Source organism: Oculina patagonica, chromosome 4 (assembly GCF_052425735.1).
Source record: "Oculina patagonica isolate OP01 chromosome 4, crgOcupat, whole genome shotgun sequence".
Lineage (NCBI taxonomy): Eukaryota > Metazoa > Cnidaria > Anthozoa > Scleractinia > Oculinidae > Oculina > Oculina patagonica.
Window position 1 is genome coordinate 474,829 of NC_135761.1, and position 12,998 is coordinate 487,826.

At 39.2% G+C, this 12,998-nt stretch overlaps 2 protein-coding genes and 1 pseudogene across 2 annotated transcripts; 1 reads left to right on the top strand and 2 right to left on the bottom strand.

The window, feature by feature from the left end:
* Positions 1-464: 464 nt before the first annotated feature.
* LOC144649009 (microfibril-associated glycoprotein 4-like) lies at positions 465-2,423 on the bottom strand. The gene is made up of 3 exons (XM_078508468.1): positions 1,965-2,423; positions 1,229-1,612; positions 465-923 (listed from the first exon to the last, which is right to left on the bottom strand). Exons 1-3 carry the CDS (start codon positions 2,224-2,226, stop codon positions 661-663), a joined length of 909 nt encoding a protein of 302 aa, XP_078364594.1. The 5' UTR covers positions 2,227-2,423; the 3' UTR covers positions 465-660.
* Positions 2,424-7,178: 4,755 nt separating this feature from the next.
* LOC144648069 (uncharacterized) lies at positions 7,179-8,626 on the top strand. The gene has a single exon (XM_078507709.1). It carries the CDS (start codon positions 7,179-7,181, stop codon positions 8,589-8,591), a length of 1,413 nt encoding a protein of 470 aa, XP_078363835.1. The 3' UTR covers positions 8,592-8,626.
* A 1,935-nt stretch (positions 8,627-10,561) lies between these two features.
* LOC144648070 (prokineticin receptor 2-like) lies at positions 10,562-11,199 on the bottom strand (annotated as a pseudogene).
* Positions 11,200-12,998: the final 1,799 nt, after the last annotated feature.

A 12,998-nucleotide genomic window follows, 5' to 3' on the forward strand; every position in this document is an offset into this window, starting at 1 on the left:
GACTATCATTTTGCTTAACTTTTGTGCTCATTATAAAAATTCGCGGAAATGTGTGGTGTGTGAGCGAATCACGTGTAGAAGCTAACCTGTAGCTCTCCCCAGTCTTTCGTGTTGTCACGCTCAAAACCTACAGGAAGAGCACTTTTACTTTAAATAAATATATAAAGTTTTAGAAGAGTTTTTGTTAGTAAGCTGTACTTACAATTGCCTTGTTAGACAAGTAGAGTGAAAAAGTAAGCTTCACTTGAGTTACTAAAAAAAATACTGGTGCTTGAGTGTTCACTTGACGTTGAGTTCAAATTTATTTCGATTATTTCACGTTTTCTGGAGTGACTTTTATCAACCGACGTGGAAGGGGGAGGGAGCATAGTTGAACAGGGAACTCATATCTCCGGCGTTATCAGCATAGAGACGCCCAATGGTCGAAGAAGTAAGAAACACAACAGAAGTTAAGTTGAATTGCCTTTTATATTTTCCCACGTTAAGTACCCAGTACAGATGCAAATCTTACTGAATAAAAATGATTTTAGACAGCAATATCCTCTAGAGTTCTGTATTACTACATCCCATTGCAAAGCAAGAACAGCATTTACAAAAAAAACCCTTACTTATAATTCATTGATCGTGTTTTCTTAACAGGAAAGCAGCTACTAATGCGCCTTAAAACTTTTCTGGTCTGATCTTCATTTCCGCTCTCTTAGCTGAGTAGCTGTGCCCTTTCCAGTGATACCAGTTGACACCATTAGCGTTTGAATGTTTTCCATGATGATACAGGCCGTTTAGGTTGGCATAACGACAGTTGTTATACCACCAGCCCCCTTTAGCTTCCAAAGCACAGTTGCCGCTGCTCCTGCCGTCATTGTCCTGATCTTTGGTTGTAAAGGCGAAACCGCGATGATAGGCCAGAGAATCACCTGCAGTTCCTAAAATCGGAATAAAACGGCTGACAATAAAACTGTAAACCCTCTATCACATGCAATCAAACAAGCGTGCGTTATATCCTTTATAACAGTATCCAGAAATAGGAAAAAATCAAGAATTCCTTCCCACCAAAAAAGATTGAAACCTAGATCCCTCTTGTCACGTTCACGCCTTTTTTACTGCAGCGAAAAAAGTACTGCTCTATATGTAGGTAAGTACTTCACCGAAGCGCACTTTCTACATTAAAACTTCTGTGCCGAACGAGGATAATTGATCTCACTTCTTTAATATTACAGAAAATGCTCACCAGAGTAAGCTCCAAGACTCAGTTGGTACTTAGTCCTCTCACTTGTAACAGCAAAGTAATCGTACTCAGCGTATGCTGTCTTTCCCTTTGTGTCTTCCAGATAAACGCGAAGCTTGTATCGCTCACTGTTGGTCAGGCGGTGTATCTTATCCAGTCCCAGCCAAAACTCGCCATTCAGGTTACCAAAGCCATTCTTGTAGTCGGTCCAGCCGCGGTAGAAATCAACGGAGCCGTCCAGTCTCTTCTGGAACACTGTCCACCCCCCACCGGCTGTTGTTTGGTCACAAAACACATCAAAGGCACCTGAACCATCAGGGTCGATTGTATAAACACCGCTGATTCTTTCACCAGATTTGTACAAATCAGCACAGTTCTTCTTAGAAACTGTAAAGGAATAAAATTCGGTTTAAAAAATACAAACGCATACCCTGAAAATTGAAAAAAGAACAAAATTGAAACCAGAGAGCAAATAATAATGGATGCGACGAGAAAGAAAATGCTCTGTTCAGTGACAAATCGAGACAAAAAAAATCAAATTTGGTTTTCTTCGACGTTTCAGCATTCAGCTAGGCATGCTATATCATTCATTCTGTCAATCATTATTAGTTTGTCTTCGTATAGTTGCGTCGCTATGAGGTCAAAGGAATCAGTTTTTTTTGCAGAGAAAGGACTTTAGAACAGCACTTTTTACTATGTCTGAACGCCGGTAGTAGCTGCTAAAACAATCTACTCTCACCTTTAACTGTGGTTTTGTTTCCTTTTATCTCTTCGACAGTCTTCTGAAGCCCAGCGAGTTGCTTTTTCATTTCCAGCAACAGGGTTTTGATCTCCTTGTTGGGTCCGGCGCTAAAACTGTTGTAATTGTACACATTGTGACATTTACTCGCAGTACTGACCGGTGCTGGAGTCCCTTTGGTGTTGTTCGCGTCGACACCTGGGCTCAGAGCATTTAACACCAACAACGAAATACAACCTGAGATGAGAGAGAAAAACATCATGAGTGTTTTGAACAGTGTCTTCTCAGCAACTTGAGTAAACACAGTGTTCAGACTCTGCGAAAGCCATAATTTTATATTGTGTGTTTGTTGACATTTTCACTTTCAAGATTATTCAGGTCGTTGAAAGAGCTACGTCACCGCATCTTGAAAAAAAATAGCCAATTTTTACATGTTTGTCGTTTCTAATCCGTCCTTAAAATTTCCAGCTGTGACCATCCATGTTAATTTTCAGTTCATTTTTACTTTTTTGGTGTTTCCTACCTTTGAAAACTATTATTTTGAAGCTTCTTTAGTTCGAAAATAATGAGAAAAATTACTTAAAATATCGTACTTGTAATATAGCTCCTAAAGTTTACAGGAATATACATTTGCGCAACCCTAACAACCGCAAAAAAATATCCAAACTATCCAAAACCTGTCCGTAAATTTTTTAAACAAACGGTATGATTCTTGTTTGAAAAACAGCGTGATACTCCAAGATACTGTTTTTTTTTTACTTCATTTAACAGACTTCGGTATATCGATTAAATTAATTTTTACGCCTGATTGGGCTTTTTTAAAAATTAAGGCGACGTTAATATCTCTCGCTGCTTCGTCGCCCTTTATAACTTGATCTAAGCCGGTCGAAAGTCGTCTCGGGCTGTACTACGCTGTCTCAATACTCATCCATAGAGAGAAATTTAAACAAAGAAAATATATGTTGGAAATCCAGATGTGACTGGTTCTATCGCTGTTTTTGATTGACTAAAAACCTTCGCCAAGTTTGCTCTCAGGTCTTTTAATCGGGGATGACATCCCTGTGTGAAATGACTTTTTATCGATTGAGTTTAGGTGTTTTAAAAACTTGTGTAGCTTTATTCCGGTATCATAATTTTGTCCTCCGCACAAATGTATCCAGTTTGGCGATCATGTTTATGATATAAAACCTTTCGAGAAAGTGCGTAGAAAACGTAAAACAAGCAAAAATAAGCATGTAACAGATATTTTTAAATTTATTTACCCCTCCATATCAGGCAAAATCTTTAGTGTAAATATACTAAAGGATTTATCGTCGTTTTCAATAGTTTCTGAGACAAAGGTAACCTTTTCCAGCCGTTTATACATGTTTATATTATGAAAACCGAAATATTATACCACATTTCTGTCGCCTACTTGCTTGATTGGCACTATGCATGTTCTTCATAGCCTGCTCCAGGCTACCTCTTTCTCTCCTCTATTTTCTTTCGCTCCTAAGCGAAGTGAAATGACAATTTTTACTTGGTAATAAGGCCAACCCAATTTTTTGTATATCCATCACCGGCGTCAGATTTGACAATTTGCATGTTAGTTTTATATCACCGCTCAGCTGTCTCAAAAACAGCGATAAATCGCAATATATTGCAAGAGAAAATATGATAAAAGGCACCAAGACTACAAAATAACAATCAAAATATTTTTACGGCAATTTCACCAGATGTTCCGCCAGCTTTGTTCATTTGTTTTGTTGCTAAATGTTTAATAAGCAAAGAATGAATCAGCATAATTTTCAACTCTGCTATGTCAACATTTTTCTTTAAACAAAATATTGTTTCATTTATACGTGTGAGAAAACCGATTTCAAGTGTCGCTTTTGGACATAACACTATCAACTTATCAGGAAAATAAATCTTTCTGGAATTCAACAAAAACGCCACTTACCTTTCTTCATGAAAGGTTAATCTCAACATTTCCTTCTGTTTTGAGTAAACAGCCGAGTGCTGTTTGTGGCTGGAGTCGATCCATTTACCAATGCACGCACACTTAATGAAGAACATTAAAACGAGTAGCTTCTAATTAGGCCTTTCTCTAATTTCAAAATTCTTTTATCCATCCGATTAATTTTGTGAGTAGCCCTTCGCTGTACTTCTCTTAGAGTTTGTAAAAATGAACCCTCTAGCGACCTCTAGCTTACTCGCTACTTTTTCGCGTTTTACTGTTGACATTGTTTGTCAACATTTGTGGCTTCCGTTTCGTTACATCTGGTTTCGTTACATCCGGTTTGTTTTGTTTTGTTTTTGTTTGTTTTGGTTTGTTTGACATTTTTCCTTCGCAAGTTTTGTATGTATTAGTACCCAAACAGTTCTTCGATGTACTTTGCACGTCTATATTAAAGATAAAAAACAAATAAGATTTAAGTACTTTTGAAGAAAGAACTTTTTTATAATACTACAACACAAAATGCTACACAGCAACCATTTATTAGCTTTTATTATTTGTATTAAGGACAAGTCGAAAGCTACAATTTTAATTAGTCATTCGATGCTGTTGTGTAAATTACGATCATAAAAGAATATTTAAAAAATATTTCTCCTGGTTTAATACATGAAGCATTGGTAAAGAGCAATCGCTCTGTGCTGTTCGGATCTGATCAATGGATATAATAAGCTTAGGCGTTCTCTGTTGTTTTAGTGACCGCGCAAAGCCTGGGACGGTCGCGGTCCAAGCTCTCTCGGTAGTTGAAGGGGGAAGCGAAAAACGCGGGCGAGCGAGAAAAAAACGAGGGGGGGAGGGGACGAGGGCGAGCGCCTCATTTTTTTTCTCGCTCACCCGCGCCCGTTATTCGCTCTCCCATAACTACCGAGAGCCTAGCAAGGACCGTGGTGGGTGAGTGCTTTTCGGTGACGTCACTTCTCACGATAGACCCAGACTTCCCTGAGCCAGGAACGCCAAGCGAACAGGCTGGAAGTTGGTGATAACATGAAGAAAGTTTCAGTCCAAGCTGAAATTCTGCGAAATGTCAAACGAGCTGAAAAAAGGTGAGAGCGCCCATAAATGAATACATAAAATAAAGTTTAGTTGTAATTGAATTTTCAGTCCGGAATTTAGAATTTATTCCACTGATCTCTAAATAAAGAAAGAACACAACGAAATTTCTCAGTAGATAAATTTCCACATATTTTATACATGAAATGTGTTCGTCGACCCTCTTCGTCAGTCGCTGCATTTAACAGAAATAGACTAAACAAGGGATTAAGGCAACAAAATGTAAACCGGCCGTACAGATTTTGTGTTGTAGCGACAATTAAGGCGTATTTAGTATATCCATAATTTCAAATCTGGCGTTGTCCTTGTTCAGTTTAAAAATGACTTGGCAGATTGCTGATGCAGTTGACTTACTCTGTATCGCGATCAATTAACCGGGTGAACCTTAGTTCTGGCTTTCTTTCCTGTGAAAGTTCTTATTTCTTCTCTTCCGTCCTCACTCATTTTTCTTTTCGCCCCTTTTGACATGACATCAGCTGATTTGAAGTCTTGATCATCAGTTCTCTCTTCAGTTTCTATTCCATCCTGCCAGGCTTGCTTAACAACAGCAGCCTGTTCATCCAAACTGTCGTAGCTGTCATCATTCTCATCCTCTTTCCTTTGGTCCTCATTCATCGTTTTATTCGCCCCTTCTGCCACTAAATCAGTTGATTTGAAGTCTTGATCATCAGTTCTCTCTTCAGTTTCTATTCCATCCTGCCAGACTTGCTTAACAACAGCAGCCTGTTCATCCAGACTGTCGTAGCTGTCATCATTCTCATCCTGCCTTGTTCTCAGCTTCACCACTCTGTTAGCTCGGGGCATCTCACTTTCAGTGGCTGTGGTCGGTCTTCTTAATTCCTCACTCTCGGGATTTTCTTCAGGTCTTCTAGATTCCCCGGGTTCTTTTCCAAGTGTTGGCTTCTTCTCTTGCTGGTTTTCTTCTTTTCCAGTTTTAACAGGCTTTTCTTGAAATGAACTTGTTCCACAGGGATCTTTCACAAGTTGCCAAAAGGCTGAACGACATCTTCTGCTTCGCAATACATAGATAACTGGGTTTGATGCGCTTGAAAGAAATGTGCAAAAATTGGCCATGAAGCCGAACCATCCACAGAACGCCGTGTCGTCCTTGGCTTCGTGATTCCAGATGGAGAAAGCAATTGTTGGAATGTAGCAGATGCAGAACGTTACAATGGTCATAACAACAGTGATAGTGGCTTTGATGTCCATCCTGAGATAAGATAAGATAAGATAAGATAAGATAAAATTTTATTGAACACTCCTAAAGAGGTTTTTCAGTGAACAATACATGAAGTTGAATAAAATGTAAAATTTAAAATGTGTACACTAATTCCAAAAGACGGCGATCGCGAAGTAGCGAGTAATAATAGACCGATTTCACTTTTGCCTATTCTATCTAAGGTGTGTGAAAAAATTGCACTTGATCAGCTCACACCATATTTGACTGAAAAACAAAGACTTGCATCTAATCAAAGCGGAAACAAGAAGTGGCATTCAACCGAAACATCATTAATATCCTCTACAGACGCAATTTTACGAGCGATTGACCAAACTAAAGTTACTGCAGTAGTGTACCTAGACATGAGCAAGGCCTTCGACAGTATCAAGCATGAAATTCTAATAAAGAAACTCAAGAACATTGGCCTCTCCTCATCTGCGTTAACATGGTTTTTCTGCGTTAACATGGTTTTCATGAGAAGACAACATGGCGGCCGGAGGTCCCACGCGCGCTCCGTCTTCATCATCGCTATTCTCGCTCAGAGCGTTTTGCAAGGTCGTTCTATTGTTTCTTCTGAGTAGTTGTTCAACCTTGGGTAGCAGCTGCGGGAAGGAATTGAATTCTACAGCTTATCTACCTGGTAACAACGTACAGGCTTGTCACAGCGCCCGGAACGCCATCATACTTCGGGCGTTCTCGAAAGCGAAGATTCCATACTTTCCTAATTCTTCGGCGACTTACTCTATGAGGAGAATTAAGCTTTCTGGTGACGTGGAACTGAATCCTGGCATGACTAATTGTAACGGCAATGATACAAGGACAAAAACAAAGCGAAAACAACGAAGTATTAACATCGCACATCTTAATGTTCGCTCGCTAAAGAACAAAGAGCACTTCATCCTAGCGAAGGACTTGGCGAAGAAACACAAATTAGATATCTTCACCATTTCACATGATTTCAGAGTCCTGGTTAAATGACTCGGTGTCCGATTTAGAAGTTGAATTCCCTGGTTTCTCCCTGTTCAGATTGGACCGAAACTATAAGACCGGAGGAGGCGTCTGTGTATTTGTAAACAACCGCTTAAAATGCTTAAGACTTGCCGATTTATCATACATATCAAGCACTGGACTACACCAGCTATGGTTGAAGGTACAAGTCAAGAACTTCAAGTCATTTATTGTCTGTACAGCTTATCGTACCGATGATGTACCCGTCACCTGCTTTGAGACCGACTTCAGCTTCACGCTTACATCAGCCATGTCATTCAATGTTCCAATTTTTATATTGGGCGACCTCAATTGCAATTTGCTCCGACACAACGAGCCTGAACCGAAGGCATTGCTGGACTTTTGCAATTGCTTTAATCTGACACAAGTAATCAATCAACCAACGAGAATAACTGAGCTCTCCACGAGTTTATTGGATGTGATACTAACTAACAACAAAGATCTCATCACGGAAACGAAAGTCGTCCCTCACTCAATAAGTGACCACGATCTCATCATCGCGACACTAAACCTGAAGAAACCTCGTCCCAAGCCTACTTACACTACTACGAGGAGCTTCAAGAATTACAACAAGGAAGCGTTTCTTAAAGATATTTCAAATGCCCCCTGGTCAGTTATCGACATTTTTGATGATGCTGAAGACAAGTTGAACGCGTTTAATGATCTGTTCAACCAAGTCCTCGACCAACACGCGCCTGTTAAAACTGTTAAAGTGAGAACTCGCCCCTGTCCATTTATTAATGATAACATTCGCGCGTTAATGAAAACCAGAGATCACTGGCATAAACTAGCAAGACGAACAAACGATCCCGCCATTTGGTCGGGCTATAGGAATTTTAGACGCGAAGTAAAATGGGAATTACGACTTGCCCAAAAGACCTTTGTAGAAGATCAGATCAGGCAAAATGCAAATGACACTAACACTATGTGGAAGACCATCCGATCATGCATACCAAAGAAATCAGCAAGCGCAAAAAGCTTTTGTAAAGATGACAAGACTATAGCAAACGAATTCAATCAATTTTTCACCTCAGTTGGGAAAACAACCCTCGAGAAAATCGAATCACTCGCCGATGAATGCGGATACACTCCTTCACATGCATCCTTTGTTCCTATACAATACCCTCTCTCGGAACAATTCACGTTTCGCGATGTCGAGTACTGTGAAGTTGAAAGAGTTGTGAAGTCGCTAGCTAACAACAAAGCACCTGGCACTGACAAAATACCATCCCGTGTCATAAAGGAATCTGCTCCTGTTATCATTCCATCGATAACCTCTATTATAAACAGTTCATTCAATTGTGGTGTTTTCCCTAGTGTCTGGAAAACGGCCTGTCTGAGCCTAGCCTCGGCTTGAAGAGGAGGCAAATTGAGCAGCATTCTCTGTGGAGAAAACGGAAAAACAGCTGCTTCCTCAATATGACGCCAAACAGGGAATCGCGAAATGGCTAATTTATGACTTGACTCTCATAGAGCCTCTCTCCAACTAGGTGTATAAGTGGGTACCGGCGAACTTATGCTCTGGCGGGAAATGAATTACTCCTAGTTGCTTCATGCAAGAGAAACCAGGATAAGTCCAGCCTGCATGGGCCACTAGGCTCGACGCAGACTTAAGCTACAAAATTCATATCATTCTACTTTGAAATTGAAGAGTGAGCAGCTTTAGAAATGATAAAACTAAACCACTTTTAACATGTTAAGTTGACCGGCTAAGTTAAGTCAGTTATTTTGCTAAAGACGACACAAAATAGTAAGATATATTTTTTTGTGGCACGAGTTTTTACATGCTGAACCCACGTCGAAGCTAGCATATAATCAATAATTATTCTCTGATATTACGTGTAAATGCCGGGGCAACCAACGAGGAAATTTAAGGTGGCTCAACTGGATTTTCAAGGGGTGACACCGTTCAAGTTTGAGAATAAACTACGTCGCCATTAAAACGATCACCACCGCTGCATTAGATAAAGATGAAATTTTTTCATGACCAGTACTATAGTGACATCGGAGTTGCCATAGCGACGAAATGACGTCATTACGTTTTTTACTTTCGCTCGTATTCCTCGGAACCAGGAGATTCTTTGGAAAATCGCTCAAAGGAGCTTGTACCACACATAGCTGCCTCGATGTTGGCAAAGTTTAAATAAATTCTATGAGAGCGTTTTCGAAATATTTGGGGATGAAGTTTTCGGAGCTATAAATACAGTCAAAAACATACTGACGCGAAAATGGGGTAATATCTAAAGAAAACGACGCGTCTGTGAATTGAAATTTCATCTTATAGTAGTGAGATTTCATTTAAAGTCGTGTGTGAAACAAACAGTGGTGGGAATTGCTTTGGTCGATTGCGAGAAAAAAGAATTTGATGAACGTGCGTTCAAGTGCTCTTGTTGCCATTTTTGTTTATAATTTGGTCTATGCCTGCAAAAGTGACAATCAATTAAAAACGGCTCGATAAATTTTTTTAAAATTTGACAAACTCGAGGTTTGTCATCAATTGATATAGCTTGCAAGTTTCAAGCTCATTGAAAACATTTAAGGCAGTAATATTGGGCCTCTAATGTACTGATTTTTTTCTCTCAGATTTCGTGTTTACACCTCATATCGTTTCCTCATATCCACGGGCACGACTTCAGCAAAAAATTAATTTGCATTTAATAGGAGGCTCGACTGCTTTCCGAACAATTTTCCGAAACATGCTTATATTGCTTAAAAAATTGTAACAGCATTTGTCGGGCTATTGATGTCAAGGGCTTCTGTCCAGAAAACGAAAGCTATTATTTTGCATACATTGTCATTGCTATTCTTACCCCAACGCAGATTAGCATCAGGGCCCTTTAAGTTTTTTTTTTTTAATACAACCGTTCTCCTCATACAAATCCTTGTATTTCGAGCGTAATAGCTTGGGCTACCTGTGATTTGATCCGTCAGGATTTTTTTTTTACTTATTCTGGTCTTAATGACACTGACAATATAAGAACGTATCGAGAATTAAACTTCTTTCTTATGTGGTTTTTAAGTTTTTTCCTTTTAAGAAGTTTCTGCATCTTGATAAATGGCTCAGCTGAAAGCGGATGCGTTTTCTTTTTACCCTCGAGCGAATTATTTTATTGCAGAAATCTTAAGTTTACCTTTAAAATTGCTTGACAAAGTCGCATAAAAGTTTTATGGTATTTGTCAACTACTCGGCCTGAAAGCCAAGTATAACATGAATTGCTTATAGAAACGACTTTTCAGTTCGTGGTCTGTGTTAGAATATGGTAATCACTCTTAGCTAATCCGTGGCCAAAGCACAATAGTTTGACGACACTTTTTAAAATCCTTCTTTCAGTAATAATTACATTTTCTTACCTGTTTTTTCTTCTGATGAATGAAATAATTTGTTAACATTCCAATGACTGTTGAAGCAATCTTTGATAAGGCCATGAGTGATGCTACCACTACCTTTCTTTCCTGAAATATTTTTCTCCTGGAAACAATCAATGGCTCCCCCTCAAAATCCATGCCAAACAAGTGAACAGAAGAGAGCGCCGTCAGTATGGTACATACCAGCCACATAACGAACACAGCTATCTTGGCTTTCTTGGGTGTTTTCCATGTAAAGTACTTTAAATCCAGGTACACTGCCAGGAACCTGTCCAGCATTAGTACAGACATGGACACCAGGTTAAGGAGAGCAAATTCCAGGTTCAATGAGCTGGAGATGATGGCCCATGAAGTTTTTCCTGTCAACCAACTGGTCTGCAGGACACAGAACATAGCAAACAGCGGAACGTTGACAAGCGCGTTAAGAAAATCGATCAGTGCGAGATTGGCGAAAAGAATGTTTGGAAATTACGAAACACCTTGAAGCGAGCGAAGATGGCGACAAATGATCCGTTACCAATCACTGCAATAAATGTAAGCGTCACAGCCAAGAACATCATTGCAGCTTGAGTAGCAAAAGATTTTTCTTGAGGTATCATTTTGCCTTGCGAGGCAGCAAAATAAATGCGACCACGGATGAGATGCGACCATCTGGTTGCTCTAAACTACATTGTGAATTGTATAGGGCGATTGCTGACGTCATTTGTTTTTACATTTTGCTTCATTAGCAATGATAATAATAATGGTAATGGATTTATATAGCGCATTTTCCATATGTGTTTGTTCAAATGCGCTTTACACATACTGTAATTTAAGATACAATTGTTAAGGCCAGACCACAACACTGGGAGCTTCGTGCCCTGCTCTTTGCGAATAGTGTGTGGGTTCTTTAACGTCCCCTGTTTATATAAGGCTGAAGATACAGGAGACGGGACCTACGGTTTATCGTCCTTTTCCGAGAAGACTAGAATGTCTAATCATTTGCAGATATAATTACAAAGGCAGCACATTCTCCTCAGTTATTTTAAGACCCTGAGTGTTGGTCCGGTCTGGGGTTCGAACCCACGACCTCCCGCACAGCAGTCCGGCGCTCTACCAACTGAGTTAACCTTTGCGTAGAGAAAGAAGAAGGCATCCTGCTGTATCCAAAATAACTCCAGAAGTTTAAAGAGCTTGTGAAATTTAATAATCGGGGAAATTTTCAGCTCTTTACGTGTAAAATTGAAGAAAATATTAGCTTTCAAAAGCTGCAAAATTTCTAGAGGCAAAAGCGTTAATGAGCCCATGCATTCTTTGTAAAATTTTAAGTTTTCAAACCTGCGTCAAAGAAAAAGTATTTAATACATCAGGCTCAAATTTATAGCAAAAGTTAACGTGTCCTGCTCTTTCAATTTCCATAAGTCGGATATTTTTGTAGCTCGATCAGAAACTGAAGCGCTTATCCTAATAAGGCAAATATTGTAAACTAAGATTCCCCTATACTATGCTAAAAAATGCCCATTTCCTGAAAATTGAACTTTGTCGCAAAAAGATAAAAAGAAAATGATAGCATTTGTAATGGTGTAAAACGCTTCGACAACTAGCTTCTTTTGCGAGTAAAATCAGTCGCCGTTTTTGTTATTATTTCAATGCAGAGATTATTAGCAAAAGGAAATGAGCCTCGACGATAAGCTACGATAGCCACTTAAAATTCTTTTGTTTGTTAGTTTTTAAAATTCAAATGACTCGTATCCTTATTAAGCTACCAAAAACAACGTTTAAGTTCTACTATAATGAAATTCGTCCTATCTAAGCCGTTTTAAAACATTAACAAGTAATCTGTGCGAGAAAAAAAATGCCGTTTACTATTTTCGAATATCTCTTTTCGTTCCGGAGATATTCAAGTTTTTAAAATACGCAAATTAGCGAAGTGATGGCGTCAAGTGACGTGGGATTTGAATCCCACTGGTTTTATGAAAGTCCAAGCGTGAAAATGAGTGTTTAATTTCACATGTTCAGTTCCCACATCAGATCAAATCGTCCGTTTTGCTGTTATGCAAATTATTCACATGCACTCGTACGAATGATAAGAAAATTTTTCCAGAGTAACATCATATCAAAATACGCATACTATGCAAAATACACGGCCTTGAAACGTATTTTGGTTTACTGCAATTGCCCTTTTTCAACGAAATTTATCTTGTTCGCTGCATTCTCGAAAAAAACTGAATTTCATATCCTCGCGACCCCAATCTTCTGCTTAATAAAGACATTTTTCACAATTTCCAAAGATAGTTGTCCGGAGGTCATGCGGACGTTTCTAAACGTTTTCCGGCCGTTTCCGTAACCTGCGATCAGGCGTTCTTTTTTTCGCGGCGGGAAGAAAAAAGAACGCTTGGTGGCAGGTTACCGTTTCCCT